Consider the following 16,061-nt stretch of genomic DNA (forward strand, 5'->3'; position numbering starts at 1 on the left):
CTCTAGCCCTTTTACCTCTTTCGTAGCCCAAGACAGAACTCCCTCCCCAAACCACATCTCTCTCAGTAGGGAAGCTCAAAATAACTCCAGTACACCTGGAATGGTGCCCACAAAAAGGCATCGACCTGAACTGCCCACCCACACTACCATCCACTCTGAGCCCTTTGTAGGGATCAGAGGTGCTTGTCCTATTAGCAGAACACCCTATCTCCAAAGCACACTCCCACTGCAGAGGCCAGAAGATATTTGTGCAATCTTCCCAATTTGGCATAAAAAAACCTCACTGGTGTATCTACACTGACGTAGGAACCGACTGATACATAAAAGCAGATATCTGCAGCACAACAGTGAAGTACCAAAATACAGAGGTTTATTGACAATAGCATTATTCATCATTTGATTTCCAAACCGCCTCCATCCCAGAAAAATGCTCTTATAAATCCTATTTGATGAGTTAAAAACATTGTTTAGATTCCAAAGAAAGAAATCCAAGAAAATTAACCTAGATTAACTAATTTAAGGCCTAGTTGGAAGTTTCTGTTTAAAAGACAGGCACTGCAGCCAATGCACAGCAGGTGCAAGAAGATGCTCACCCTAAGCTCAGTGCTACAGACAATGTCAATTACACCAGCCCCTTCAGTGCAGAAAGGAACCTCTGGTTGACTTTTCCACATGGTGGCCTCCTAAACCCTGTCAAGTACTAGACGCAGGAACTGAAATTGATTTCTCAGACTCAGCTGGAGTCTAGCCAGCACAGACTTGAGCATTGCTGCTAGGAAAGACATGTTTGGAACTAACAGAAGTCCATTTCAGAGTTGCAGTTAGAACCACTGCCTTCCTCCTGTTTTCCCAGAAGGGAAATGACAGGGAGTTCCAAACCTATCTGAAAGGTACAAAGACACTGAAATCCCAAGTTTTCATGGCTATTTCTACCCTTAGCGCAGCCCTATGTATTTCACTTCCACTATCTGGAAAGGGAACTAAGTGTTCATCCACCATGGCTGACATCCACTGGACTGAACCCTTGACTAAGCACCATCATCACAGGGTGTTTTGGCCCCCATTGTAGAGCCAGTCCCAGGGAACCTGGGCTAGAACAGCAGCAGATAGAGGCAGGTAAGGCCACTTTTTCTTTGGTGAACCTGAACAACTCCTGTTTCGATATGTCAAGTGTAAAAAGTCACTATGAAATCCACCGAACAGTAAGCACCTCATGTTAACAGTCACAGCTCATACCTCTGGATATGATCAAAAAGACCATGCAGAGAACAAATGATGGGAGCTACCCTCCCCAGTGTGTGTTTGCTCAGAACACGCACATCTTCCAAACATGATTTAAGAGCTAGCACAACCAAAAGTCTGGTATTGCTAGTCTTTGTTTCTCCAACTAGGATAGTCTACAGCATGTCTCACAACAACTACGGTGCTTGGTTTGGGAGAATCCATGTACTCCTCCCAACCTTACTAACAAAAATCTGAGGCAGTTTAAAAAAGTAAGGCTGACCAAAGACAAGAGTCACTAACAGAGTGAGCACAGACAAACGAATGCACTGTGGTAAAGCCAGCAGAACCAGTCCTGGTTTCTGCAGGGTGCAAAGGAAAAACTTGTGCAGAAGCTGAGGCAATTCTCCACTGGTTGGGTCAGAGCTAGTGACTGGACACCATTGGACACTCTCTGTGGTAACTGTACACTTTAAGTAGCTTCTGTTCAAAGAGCACCATAAAGCTATTGTTTGCAGCCACATCTTTACCAGAAAATGTGCAAGCACTCAACCAGGATACTTGAAATAAAAGTCCTCTAGAAGCACCTTCATGGAGCAGTGTGTTAGACTGATGCTATCACTGTTCAAGAGCTAGTTGTAGTAATCAAATTACTGAAAGCATCAGAAAGGCCTGAATACTCTGGGGAAGGGAAGACCACTATATTTATTAACCTATGATGGTTCGTGAGTATGAAAGAAACTTTCAGCATGTGTTGGCCTTGTATCAGCAATCATGTGCTGCAAGGCAAGAAAGGAGAAAAAGAACCAAAGGCAGAAGACACTCAAACCCATAGCACCATAGTTCCAGTAGAATGTATTCACATTCAAGTGACTGCTACCAGCTCCTGTGTGAGGCTGCATCCTGTGCCCCAGAGGGAGACACAGCCTGCCTGCCTCCTGCAGAAGCTGTCTGGGGTGGTATCTTGGTCCTCACCATTCACCATGTTTTACATGTTGACTGTATGGATGCGCCAGACTCCACAAGAGCATCCTGAGCCACCGGCTAGCTGAGAACCTCAGTCTGATGAACTCACCACAAGTAGCACTGTTCTTCCACAAAGTTACACTAATGTTCCCCCTGGCTACCCACCCAGGCAGGCCAATGCTGACATCTCCCACTGGGGACCCTTTCCCTCCCCAACCCTCCCTCCCCAAATCCTCAGGTTAACCACCCTTACACACTTAAGCATGAACCTCAGTCATCTGCCTAATGACCTATCCACAAACAGCAGTCCGTAAACTGACCTCGCAACCACAGACAAGCGTTTCTGTGCAGACTCTGTTAGTGACAGGGAACAGATGACTAATAGAACGCAATACTAGACTTTCCCCCCGGTGGATTAAGGACCTTGTTGTGCGAGCGCGGCCTTGGCCCCAGTCGGGGCTCATGATTGTCTATCTTGGGCTCTGGCTCCGAGGGTCGCTCCTCTTTGCCCACATCTTTTTTCTCGCCTCCATCTTCCAGCTGTGGTTTGATATTTTCTGTAGCTGAATAAAAAGAAAAGGAATTAGATCAACTGGCTGTTGCTATTCTGGAGTGCACAAAGTGCACCTCTCTGGCACGCTGCACTATTCCCCATGTCTCCCATCCATAGCACACCAATGTTTCTACATCTGTTCATTTTTCTTGCAGAAAATAGGTGCTGAGGAAGAATTTAACTTTTCATAACAATTCCTCCCTTCCTTCAGCCATCTTTCTAACAAGGATACATCAGCTGAGTAATGCACCTGCAGAACTATTTTGGCAGTTTCACACAATTAAGAGATGCAAAGCAGCAACCTATCTTTTCATGCTGACCTTGAAAGCCACATTCCCATCATTCTTCAGTAACCACCAGCTAAGATATAATACATTTTTTCAGTCAGCTATTCGTTCTTTACAACTACAGGCAGCCAAGATTGCACACTTGAAGGAGATGGCAAGGGAGAAGGAAGCAATCCAACGGGTTTTTTCTATATCTATGGATTCCACATATAACTATATACACACATAGCATCAATCAAAGCATATTCTCAATGGAGGAGAATCATTTCCCTGAGACAAGTGATTAAATTTCTGTCTAACAGAAAGGAAATTTCTCAGTTTATATTAACCTAAGCACCAGCCTTAGTCTCATGCTTTTAAGAGGAAGCATAAGAAACTATTCCTCAGAGCCTAACTTCTTCAAGAGACAAAAATTTATCTTGCTGACCTTCAAGCTTCTTTGGTGTTTCATCTTCTTTCAAGACAATGTGATCCTGCGAAGAAAGCAAGAACTATCGTAGAATATTATTGTTCTCAGTGTATTCCACAAAATCCTTCACAAAGTTTTGCTTTGTTTCTGATCTAAGTTTACACCTTTAGCACAGCAAAAGCCAAGAGCTGCAGGCACTGTGTGCTGCCCTTCATCCCCTCCACAGCTACATAACCCCAAAAGTAGCCTTAGACAGTAACTCCTGCCAAGGTGCACATCCCACACAATTCACTGAAACCCAGATGAAGACATTACATTAGCTCATCAGGAGTTTAAAGCTTTGTCTCTGATAAACAGTTCAGTCCAAAGGTCTGGAATTACCATTTGTGTCAAGCACCCATTACCGCCCAAGAAAAGCTGGTGTTCACTACAGCACAGGCAGCCGTTGAGCACCCGATGTACATGCAGTAGTTACTGTCTTCAGTGAGTGTCCACAGCACCCAACAGCCAAGTCATATCCCCGACAATCCCAACTGATTGTTGGGATTTCTACCCAGCAATGCTTCAGAAAAGCTTGCATGTTTTCCCACACATGAAATACACTGTCTCCTTTCCATCCCAGTATTTCAATTCCCATGCTCTAATTAAAGACAGGAATTTCCACAGTGTTGTCTTCCATTTGGTCAGGAATTCACAGGAATAAATGTCACTTTTTAAAAAGTTACTAAAAAAACCCCCAGAGACCAGCCCAAAGAAGAGATGCAGAGGAACAAAGCAAAGCCACTTCCACACCACCAGCACTACCCCTGACAAAATCCACCTCCCAGTCTTTTAGTCTGTCTTTTCCCCTCCTCCGTTCGTATGACCCAAATCCACCCAAATCTACTCCAGAGTGTGCAGCTTTTCTTCTAAAGGCTCCAGGACAAGTGAGGCTGCTGCTAGTTGTTCAGCAGTGAGCTGTGTTTCATGGGATATTCAGTTTCCATGCTGACATGTCAAAACCATTGCCAACATAGTAGCTACTCACTTACTAGTATCTACTTAAGAGTAAGACAACACATTGTAAATTTGAATATAGAGCATTTAAATGCATTAATTGGCAAGTATTTGCAATGTGTCCTCCTTTTCTAGAAACCAGATTTGGTCGTAACTACAAGCCTCTACAACTATTACATATCTCATCTTAAAATCCATGTGAAGATTTATGACTGCAGCTCACTGGTATGAGCACACATCCACAGTCTAATGAATAGTTTCATTACAAACTGCAGAGCATGCTGAGATCTGATGCACCAAAGACAACAAGCTATCAAAGAGTCTTTGGGAATAACTGCATAACTTGGCGTTACCCTATGTTGTAGTTCAGGTCTGTCAACTTAAACTGAATACAGGCACTGCACTGTGACAGGGCTGTGGGGCGAGCTCCTTGGTTTGACAGCAAAAGAAGCAGCACAAGTACCTTAGGCTTGTTTGGATGTGCTCGTACAACAGCGGTAGACACAGGAGACCCAAAGATATCACTTGTCTTCCCACCAGGTGGATTCATGCGTGGACGAGGCTGAGCAGAACTAGAATCCTCAAAAATACCACTTTCTTTTCCTCCTGCAAGGCAGTTGTTGGATTATTTTTTCCTAGATTACTTAGTTTTACCACACTATATTAAAAAAAGATAAAAGAATTAAAGACTTCTAGAACCCTACAGCCTGGACACTTCCTTCTGCTTTCCTGAAGATACTCGCTGAAATCCTTCGTTACAAGAACTCACTAGCAGATTCCAGATTCACAGCTGTACTCACTGCAGCTAACTGATGACACAGCTCTAGAATAGAAACAGCTTCCTTTCATCAGTTCCTAGACCTCAGCTCTGAAAGAATTAGACTTGGATGATGTGCTAAGAAGTCTATAAGCATGAAAATGACTGATATATTCAGATTTTCAGAAATCTGAATAGATTCATTGCCCAAGCCCACTCAGTTCGTAAAAATTCAACATAAAAAGGCAGACAGATCAGCATTCCACTTCAGGAATACAAAACCAGTTTTCTGATGCCATTCAGAGCCCAACTGTGCTGAAGGAGGTGGCAGCTCTTACCTGGAGGGTTTGTTCTTTTTGGAATGTTTTGAGGCTGTTCCGATGCTCCAAAGATACTGGATGCCATTCGGTGTGGTCTGCTTGAAGAAGAAACTTCCTCTGTACTCCCGAAGAGGTTACTACACCCTCCTCCTGGGGGCTTCAATACCCTGTGGTGCAGAGTGACAGAAGTGACAAAGCTTGCTTGGAATTTCCAGCAGTTAAAATATTTCATGTCCACATTCTCCCCTGTAGTTATGAATAACTATTCTGATTTGAATTTATTTCAGGTAATTCAACTACATCCGTAAGTATCCACTTGTCAGGAGCTGTTCTAATAAAATATACTCAAGTTCAGCACAAACACTGCCAGCCTCCTAGTCAGTCAACTTGATCATTATATGTTGCCTACAGTGACTTGGAATAGTCATTACAGTGCCACTAGAAGCAGTGACTGAGCTACCTGTGGTGTTCAGAAGGAACAGATTAAGATAAGATATGCCCATTACAGAATCTGACTTTTGTGGTGAAGATGCAAATCTATTACAACCAAAGCTCCTCAAAGCCTGTTGAGTTATATTCAACAGACACTCACAGACACTGAAGGTTACAACAGAAACAAGCTGACTTCTCGAAAATAGTCATGCTTGTCCTCAAGTAGAAAGTCCACAGTTAATACCTATTCCGTGTTCAACAGATTTCAGGTCCTGCCTGAAAAGAAACTGAACCACTACCTGGGAGTAGAATCAGTGGAATTAACTGGAAAGATAAGAGAAAAAAGCCTGGGAAAGAGCTGAATACCTCAGTATCAAAAATAACCTTTACAGTTATGTCTACGTGACCCATTACCCACAATCTTAGCAGCTGTACAAAAGTAGCAGTCAAATCATACCTCTTATAATCTGAATGCTTGATCTGTGCCCTAAACTAACCTTTACTTTTACACAAAGAAATCAGTTCTACACTGCAAGATCTTTATCCCACTCTACCAAACAGAATTTAAATGTCAGTGAATTAATACAACACATCCCTGCATAGGTCTGTGACAGAAGCAAGCCTTTTCAGGTAGACATCTGCCAGCATAAAGAGAGGTTTCTCTAGGAGACAAGATCTACTCCAGTTTAATTCTAAGATTTCATTTCCCAAAACCAGAAATATTTGGCTGCCCTGTCAGAAAATGAGCTTTGTCAGCATATCAGATCTCAGGATGCAGAAAGCAGTTCTATTGTCTCTGTGAAGAAGGAGAAAAAAATTCCTCTTTCAGTCTGAGAGTAGTTTGTAAAGGCAGAACCAACCTCAGGGACTGTCTTTACTGGCCCATTTCACTATTTTAATCCTTAGTATGACTGTGCATTTAAGGAACCTCTTTAGCTTGAGGGAGTAGCTATTTATTTACAATTTCGTGCCCAAGAGGCTACAGATCCACTATACTATCTGCTTTCTTGAGAAGCCAGTGTTAGCTGCCTCAACAGAGTACCAGGAAACTCAACTTACACTTTCCAGCCAGTTTAGTTTATACTGGTATTATGCCAGGTTACATAAATATTTTTGTCTTGTAGCCAGATAAGTTAGCTCTTTCTTCCTTTGGGAGGAGAGGGAAAAGGGAAGGTGTTGTTTTGTTCTTTTAAACAGTACTGAAAAAAACCCTTAGTTTTCTAGGCAATCAAAATCTGCCTCTTCTCCTCATCTCCTCCAGTAAACCAGAAGTCTCTCAATTCATCAGGAGTAGCTGAATTAAGAATGCTCCCCAGTACATTTAAAAGCTACTAATTGCTTTGTTCTCTTCTGGCAGGCTTGAAGAATTTTAATTAGCTCTTGTGGTCTTTTTTTTTTTCCCCCTACATTCTAACACACTTGATTTGAATGACCTTTCGTTATTAAACCTTTCAGCTGACCTATGGAAGAGATGCCAGGACCTATTCATTACTTCAAGACACTGGCTATATAAACAAACACTTCTGTAGCCATATTTTTAAGATAGCTACATGTAACATTTTCAGCCCCACCAAGTAGTTGTGAAGCTGTTCATGTACTAGATGAGCCGAGGATACATAAAAGCAATTCATCTTTACAGTGTGCAACAACAGTAGAAAGACAGAATTCTGTCCTGCTTTGCTTTTGGAGCAACAGGAGCTCGCAACATGCAATTCCTCATTTTATTTTGGAAAAGCAAGACTTCCTTAACAATAGAAAGCATCATTATTAAAGTTTAATAAAACCAGGCAGTTGATTCAGCAAGCCAGTTTTATCTCTAGTGATCCAATTAATGTGTATAGTGATACAGGGAGCAATTATTTAAGTGGACACTTTAATTTAAAACATTTTTAGCATCGTTTACTTCTAGCAGTAATACTCCTGTATTATGGAGCTCTCAAAATGCAAAGCATGTTTGCAATTGCCTCACAAAGATTTTCAAATTAGGAGGAGTTATTTTTCCCCACTTCCTCAGCTGCTGGCAGCTGCTGCAGGGATTTTGAGTTGGACGTAGTTTTAATTAATGAAACTTCTATACATCATCAAGAGCTGCATGAGGATTTACATTATCATCAAATGAAGTTTTCCTTAGGGAATGAATAAACTCTGAGGAAAACATCCTTAAACAGAGTACTTTCTGTTTTTGCTGGCACAGGCCGTGTGTCAAGAGTGACCATCTCAGAGACCCCTGTATGGAGCCAGTAAACACACTGTGCTGCAGCATGTGCTGTGCTGGACCTGTAGATGCTGCTGCCTGCACTGCTGGAGCTTGTCCACAGCCACAGTGCCAGAGAACAAGCTGGAACAAGACCACCTCTGCTTGCTATGAACTAAAAGGTTCTCATGTTCTGCTGTCTAGACTCTATCCCAAAACCCGGTTTATGAGTAATACATGGTTTCAGAATTGCCATGAGAACAGAAGCTTCTCAGAGACTATAGTAAGGGCAGAGCATCTTCAGAAGCATTTTAAAACCAGGTCATAGCTCAGAGCGACTGGAGTAAAACAAGACTTAAAATACCCTTTCACGATTTTGAAATATTTCCTTCCTTCCGCGCTGAGCACACAATTACCTCTCGGATGGATTAATCACTCCAGCTCCACGTTATCAAGACAGGTGCCCTCGTCCAAGTGTAACAACAGATCTCAGCTTCATATAGCTAAAACAAGCTCCTATCTGCTCATGCCGCCCTTTGCGCTAGATCCTAGCAAAGATCCTTCACAGAGCGTCACCAGACCCCGCTCCTACCCCGAGGAGGTACAAACGGGCACGGAACCCCCCAGGATCCAGAGCCCTGCCCAGCAGGATCCAGCTCCGCTCCCGACGGGCCGGGCTGGGCGCCGAGCGCTGCAGCCCCACGGGACCGGCCCTGCTGCTCCTCTGCCTGCCCCACGCGTGGCCCCGAGCCCGGGGCAGTGGCGTCGTCATCACCGCTCGGCCCCAAGCCAGTAAACCGAGGCACAGCACGGCAGCCGGGCAGGAAGTGAGCACAGCCGCCCTGCGCTAGCCCCCAGCTACCGGCGATGGGGGAGAGCGGGAGGACGTGCCGGCCCACCGCAGCAACAGTACCCTCGGCAGAGACCCGCTCCCGCAGCCCCCCAGCGCCGCGCCCCAGCCGGAGCCGCCGAGCGCCACGAACAAAGCCCCGCGCTGCGGCGGGGCTCGCTCCGCTCCTCCCGTCCCCCCGCGCCGCTGGCGCTGCCCCGCTGCGGCACCTGGAGCTCGGCTTTGCCGGATCCGCCTCAGAGGCCTGAAACATGATGGCAGGCGCAACCTCAGCCCCGTGCGCGGCACTCCCTTCGCTCCGCAGGTAGCGCCGGCGGGCCCGCCCTGCACTACCATTGGCTGCCCAGCCGCCCATCACGTCGAACAGCCTATCGCATGCAGCCCGCGCTCTCGATATCCCGCCTGTCCGGTGAGCCCCAAAGAGGAAGGGAAGCTTGAAAAGGGCTCGCGCAGTCGTTCCTCCTGTCCGCTTCCCATTGGCTACGCCTGGCGTAACACCCGGAATTGCAGAGCCATTGGCTGGGGGACGGCAAAAGGCGAGCGGCGGGGCGGGGCTTAAAGGGGCTGGGCCCGGCCAGCTCGGGGGGACCCAGTCCGCTCCGTACCTGAGCGGCGCAGCTGGGGCCGGCGGGCAGAGCCGAAACCGCGACGAGGAGTATCGTGAGGGTTACCCCGGAGACAGCTCTGAGCGGATGGTTTCGGCACCGTGCGTGCCGGGAGCCCCTGACCCGCACCAGCTCTGTCTGAGCAGAGGGCGGCCCATCTCAGCATCACAACCCAGCGCTGCAGTCCCTGTCCCTGGAGATGCTGCCCATGAACTGCTGCCAGCTGTCACAGCCCAAGCGGGGAGACGCTGCTGCAGTCACGCTGCACTGCCTGCTCAGCCAACCGGTGTTCAGTGACAGGGACGTAACAAGTGAACGTTTTCAGCTGAAGGGTTTAATTATGGCTCCACAGCTTTCCATAGTTCAGGTACTGAAGGATAAAAGAAAGATCCCCAAAACCCACCCAAAGCAACACGCCAAAAATACGTACTTTAACTGCAACTTCTTGCTTTGTTTGTTTCATGTGTGTGCCCAGGCAGCCAAGATGGCCAACGGCATCCTGACCTGTATCAGCTATAGTGTGGCTAAGCAGGGCCGGGGCCAGGGCCAGGGCTGCACCTCAAATCCTGTGTTCAGTTCTGGGCCCCTCAGTACAAAAGAGACATTGAGGTGCTGGAGTGGGTCCAGAGAAGGGCAATGGAATTGGTGAAGGGTCTGGAGCACAAGTGTGATGAGGAGCTGCTGAGGGAACTGGGGGGGGGGGGGGGGGGGGTGTTTAGTCTGGAGAAGAGAAGGCTCAGGGGGGATCTTACTGGCATCTGCAAGTACCTGAAAGGAGGATGGAGCCAGGAGCTGGCTGGCCTCTTCTCCCAGGGCACAAGGGGTAGGACAAGAGGTAACTGCACCAGGAGAACTTTAGACTGGAAATTAGGAACAATTCCTTCCCCAAAGGGTGTGGTCAGGCTGCCCAGCAGGGTGGAGGGGAGAAGCTGCACAGGAGCTCAGGCTTGGTCCTACAGTGCTGTTTTCTCAGCACCCAGGTGGTAGAGGTGAGTCCTCATTCTTTGGAGGGAAAAGGAAGTATTGCAGAATGTTATTAAAAAGTTTTTTGTTGAGATTTTAAAAATCTTTTCAATTTCTTATCTAGTTTACAAATGCTCTTGCACTTCCTCAAGGCAAAACTGAACTAAAGCTGCCATTGGATATTGCAGAGATGAAAATCCTGAATGTGTAAAAAAAAAAGAATTGGTTAATGACACAGATCACACGATGATTCAGCTTGGAAGGAAACCTGGGCCTTGAGTCCCAGCTGGGTTTTCTGATAGTGGTTATACACAGGATGATGGCCTGAATACAGCCTGCTTATCTGAAGCTGTGAAGGAAAAAAATGCTAGGAGAATAAAAACAAAAAACCAACCCCAAAATGTACAATACCATTTTTATTGTACCTTTTTGATTGGTAGTTTATGTAATTTTTTTTTCTTCCTTCCCCTTGTTCCTCCTGGTGGCCATGGATGAAGACAGGACAGGCAGCCCTCTGGTTTGACCCGTTTCTGATACTCAGCCAGCAGACACTACTGGGAATGGGGAAAAAAAAAAGGGGGCAAAAAAAAGCCAAAAATGCCCCCCCCCCCCCCCCCCCAACCTTCTCTCACCATGGTAAAAAGCAGGATAATTCTGGGAGATGTCAATGGAAGTCCGATTTCACTTAAAACCACACTTTCACCTTAGGAAGCTTAGCCTTATGGACAAATTTTTAGCACCCTCCTCTTCCTGGCCATTAATGTGTAAATAAAGTTTAAATGAAAAAAAACCAACATCCGAGAGGGCATAAACAGGAAGTACCACACAGGACGCAAGTTAGATCAAGTATTAGTATGTATTTATGCACAAGAATAAAAACAGCTTTACAAGTTGAATTGGAAATTTAAACAGAGGAAGTTTAACAGCTTTTGTATATTATATTAAATAACAAAACCACCTTTTTCCAAAATTGGTAAAGAATAAATAATATAATTTACAATATGGTACAAAAAATAATCAGTAAGGACAGGCATTCTGCTTTATACATACACTATATAGGTATATTTATAATCTATAAAACAAATTCACATCTCAAGCCAGAAACCTTAGATGATATGGCTTAACTATTATTAAAAGAAACAGCATTAAACTTTGCTGCCAGAACCATAAGCTCTAAAGCAGTTACCATGTTTCAGTAATTAATGATAACTTATTGCTGTAGTGCTTGCCAAGGTTTCACTTAGTCAACATTTACAAATTGCTGTGGAATTAAGAGATTCAAAGGTTTGAAAAGGTTAAAAAAAAAAAAAAAGTGCAGTACTTTCCTTATAAATGCATCCAAAGTCTAGTTGTTAAAAACAAAACACAACTCAATTTCCACTCTGGGACCTGTGGAGTCAGTAAATGAGATGTCTTTATGGGTTAGATTTGATCCAATCCACTTAATTTCATTTCAGAATAGAGAGGGGTGTCAAAAAAAGGCTTAACAAGGCTGTATTAAAAACAGTTAGTATTCCTATGCTTAGTAGCTTTAGTGATAAAAGATAAAATGAATTGTGGGGGTAATCAGTATGCAACACTCAGCAGAAAACTCATCGCACACATGGGCAGCTCTAGTCCCTAGGATGTAGTGCTGCTTGTCACCCAGACCACGATGGCAACAAACACTGCATTTTCCATTCACCTTGCTGAATGACTCAGAACTTCCTTATTATACACAGTCACACGGGGAGAGCCTGGAACAATTGACAATGGAAGCTGTTAGTGTCCATTTGTCTTCTCTAACCACCCTACAGTGCCCCAAGGAGCTGTTAAGTTGACAAAGTCACATTTACATCAAAACCCATTGTGTGTGGGTCAGTGTAACTGGCCAGAATGTGTGTGCAGGACAGGCTGGCATTGTTACACAAAGGGATCTTACTGCTTCTGTTGGGGAAGCTGAGTAAGTAAAAATGAGAAAGTTCTGTGTTTTACAAAAAATAAATATACACACACAAGCATGCATATATGTGTGCATGTGTGCACACCCCAACCCACTAATTTTTCGCTTAGCAGCTTTAGGCACGAACTGTTGATGATTACAATTGTAAAGCACATCCACCTAAAATCTAGAGCTGGTGCATTCAGAGGTGTGTTCAAGTGACCTTTCACGTAATAGGGACAACAAATTCTGCATTGATTCAACATCACCACAATGATCTATGTTATTTTCAATTTTTTTTTCCCCTGGTAAGACTTGTCCTGAAAGGGCTCTGTGACTAAACTGGAGCTTACGAAGTGTTACAGCTCTGAAATCAAATTTTGTTTCATAATGACAACTTTCAAGAGGCTGATGCCAAACATTTCTAACCACAAAATTATGAGTGCTGAACTGACCTCTGTCATTTCCACTTTGTTATTACTTGGTGGTCAAAGTCTACCTGCAAACATTCAGAACATTAAAGTTTTCTGATCTCATAGCACCATTCATTCTGCTGACTTCCTTCTGCTATTCTATTATTCCCCCATGGGAATGGAATGGGCTGAGGAAGTGCAGCGTGACAGGTCCCTGTATGTCAAGCAGTCATGGATCCTGGTGCTCTGTCATGTCAGTGCAGCAACACTGGCACTTGTTCTAGGCAACCAAGGAGTCAAACCCAGCATCACATCTACTCCATTACCAGCAGGGGTAAAGATAAAACGTTTGTCAAGCCATCTAAACACACCGGAGAGCATCAAGCTGCTCTTTCCATGTTCAGAAGTTTAAGAGTTCAGGTTTGTTCTTTTATACAGTACTTGATTAGAACGTATCACATATCCTGCATGTCCTGCAATCCACAGCCACAGCAGGAGCCCTCTGCTTTTGTCCTGCAAATCCAAAGGATTTCTGGAGGTACAGCATTTAGGATAATCAGCATTACTCATGCAAGAAGTCAAACCCGAGAGGAAACTATCTGGGAAAGACCACACCAAAATACAGCTCAACTCAAAGTAAAAAAAGTTTTAGAGGGAGTGACTCTTGAGACCCACAGGTATCCTCCATACCAAGGGTCAATGCTCAGAATGACACTGTCCCCAGCATTCATTTTTCTGACAGCCTTCAACCTTTTATATTTTAGGTTTACATGATTTCCTGATAATTTCATCAGAATTCTCTAACAAGGCTCTGAAAGAATAACGAAAGAGAAATAATACCAGGACTTAATGTAACACATGACGTGGTCAGAACAGGAAGTTAGCCCACAGGCAGGAAACTCTCCATTCTTCTAGTCATGATTGTTTTCTTGCTAGTAATACAAGTCTGCCTCCCTGCTGGGCACATCCAGTTGTTCTAATGCTGGTTTTGCACATCTGTATGGTTCCTATGTCAAAGAGCTGCAACCTGACACATGGCGTCCTGGAATGTCATCCAAACGTCACTACTTTTTGAGTGAAATCAGGAAGGTTGTTCTGGGCCACACAAAAGGTGCATCAAAAAGCGTGTTACATTTTCTCTCTTAGTGACAGAAAGCATGAGGTAAACTATAGAGTGGTTAAAAATAATCGACATAAAGCAGGATGAAGTGACTGGGAAAACAGCAAATACAATCAGTGCATCATGACCAGGGTTACAAGAAGAAACGCCCAGTCAAATGTCTTGTAAAAGTAGCTAAAGGCAGGTAGAGCTACATACACCAAGTACAGTGCAAGATGGGAAAATTAACTCCTGGTAATAGCCTACAAGATGGAGAATTTTTGTTTATTTATTAATAATATAAAGTTGAGGTTTATATATGACTAGCCCCTTGGATCAGTTCAGAGCTACTTAAAATAGCCGAAGAACATCCTCTTACTGGAGAAGCAGACAAGTGCTTAAAAAGGGGGCACAATAAAAGTATTACATCTCACGACTGATAGGAAAGGAAACAGGAAAAGTCTCTTGAGTTGTCAAGGTAGAACTGATGGAAAACCAGCTCTCAAGAAAGTAACTTCACATTCCTTTGAACCCACTGGTATCAGGATCTGGGTCTTTCCAATATTAAAACCTTGAATGCATAGGGATTCAGTAGAGGGAGTACCATATCCACTAGTGCCTGGGAGTGACCATAGTGAAAAATGACGCCCTGAGGTACTACAGAGCATCTGGAATTCACAGAACAAGTAGGAAGTAAAGAAGTACTAATTAAGCTTGGACTAACACCTCTCCTCTTCACGACACAAACAGTTCTCACCAACCTTAACGTAAACGTGTGTTTCTATATATTATAATACTCTTTCCTATTTCCTCTCCCAAGTAAATCCTCAGTTTTTGTGAAGAAAGATGGCAATATATAAAGATTTCCAGCAAAGCCAAGACTAATTGTGACAAAGCTTTCATAGTGATTCCAGTAGGCTCTTTTGCAGTGTTTCCTGATTGAAAAAGCAACCATTCTTCAGGGAAAGCAAGAAAGCACTCCCCCACTCATGGGATGAACTGTGCAATAGGATGAAGAATCTCAAAGATGGAAAACACGAGTGCAGTCAGGATGATGAAAATGACGACTGTGCCATGAGATGGGGTTTAAAAATAGAGATAACTCCCCAAGGATCCATGCAGTCTGGGAGAAGGGTGAACCAGAACTCCCCCACAAACCAAGAAAGCAGCTATGTGCCCTGCTGGAATGGTCAATAACAAAACATAGCCAAAGAAACAGACTGCTCTATAAAAAAGAAGCACTGTAGAGTCACAGATCCTTTGAAGAGAATGCAAGAAACTTCAGTTTGATTGACTGACAAAAAGAGTGCCAATGAGGACATGTCAAAATGCAAAATGTTTCCCATCCCCAACCCTACTGTTCATCCTCCACAGCTTCAAATATGGATCCCAAATCATGGTATTCTGATTACAACACAAAAAATAATTCATGTAGCGGAGCTTCTGGCACTGCTATTCCCTGCTTGGGCTTCTTGCTTAGGCCATTCTGAAGTACAAGTCCAGGACTGTCCCATAAAGCTGCCATCTTGTATCACTGATGCAGGGGACACACCATTTCTTGTAATACTATGCCATGTTTTGTTGTTCCCAGTATATTGCACATTCTAGGACTTGAAAATACTTCACACCTCTGAAGACAATGCTTCTGTTTGCAAGAAGCGCACAAGACAGGAACAACTGAACCTCAGTTGCTTCTCTACAACCTGCCCTTGCCATGATCCAGCGCTGCAAGCTCTGGCATTAGGTGAACAGTCTACACCAGCCTGCTGGTCTGACACACTCACTGTGAGAGATCCCCAATTGGGGTACCACCATCAAACAGAATTTCCCTGCGAGTTGGCTCAGGTATTGAGAGTTCCTGGGCAAGGTCATTAAAACGAGATATGTAATCTATGCTGTTCTCATTCATCATGCAAGCCAGCTGGGAATCCACCACCTACAAGAGACATGAGAGAAAACAAGAGCTACATGTCAGTAGAAATTTCACAGCACCACAGAACTATTTTAGGTTGGAAGGGACATCTTGAGATCATTTTGTCCAACCATCCTGCTCACGTAGGGTCAGCCAGAACAGG

The 16,061-nt window shown here is 44.3% G+C and overlaps 2 protein-coding genes across 5 annotated transcripts in view; both read right to left on the bottom strand.

Annotated features, from left to right (window-relative positions):
- Positions 1-348: 348 nt before the first annotated feature.
- Positions 349-9,408, bottom strand: JPT2 (Jupiter microtubule associated homolog 2). Its single transcript, XM_065683542.1, has 5 exons — positions 9,195-9,408; positions 5,528-5,676; positions 4,896-5,038; positions 3,455-3,500; positions 349-2,750 (listed from the first exon to the last, which is right to left on the bottom strand). The coding sequence occupies exons 1-5, from the start codon at positions 9,338-9,340 to the stop codon at positions 2,566-2,568; spliced, it is 669 nt and encodes a 222-aa protein (XP_065539614.1). The 5' UTR covers positions 9,341-9,408; the 3' UTR covers positions 349-2,565.
- Positions 9,409-11,399: 1,991 nt separating this feature from the next.
- The window catches only part of CRAMP1 (cramped chromatin regulator homolog 1), a 50,130-nt gene continuing 45,468 nt past the window's right edge, over positions 11,400-16,061 (bottom strand). For all 4 annotated transcript variants that reach the window (XM_065683546.1, XM_065683547.1, XM_065683545.1 and 1 more), the window contains exon 21: positions 11,400-15,922. In XM_065683546.1, coding sequence (XP_065539618.1) covers positions 15,767-15,922 — 156 coding nt within the window. In that variant the 3' untranslated portion in view covers positions 11,400-15,766. The remainder of the gene's footprint in view (positions 15,923-16,061) is intronic.

This window comes from Lathamus discolor, chromosome 6, assembly GCF_037157495.1.
Source record: "Lathamus discolor isolate bLatDis1 chromosome 6, bLatDis1.hap1, whole genome shotgun sequence".
NCBI lineage: Eukaryota > Metazoa > Chordata > Aves > Psittaciformes > Psittacidae > Lathamus > Lathamus discolor.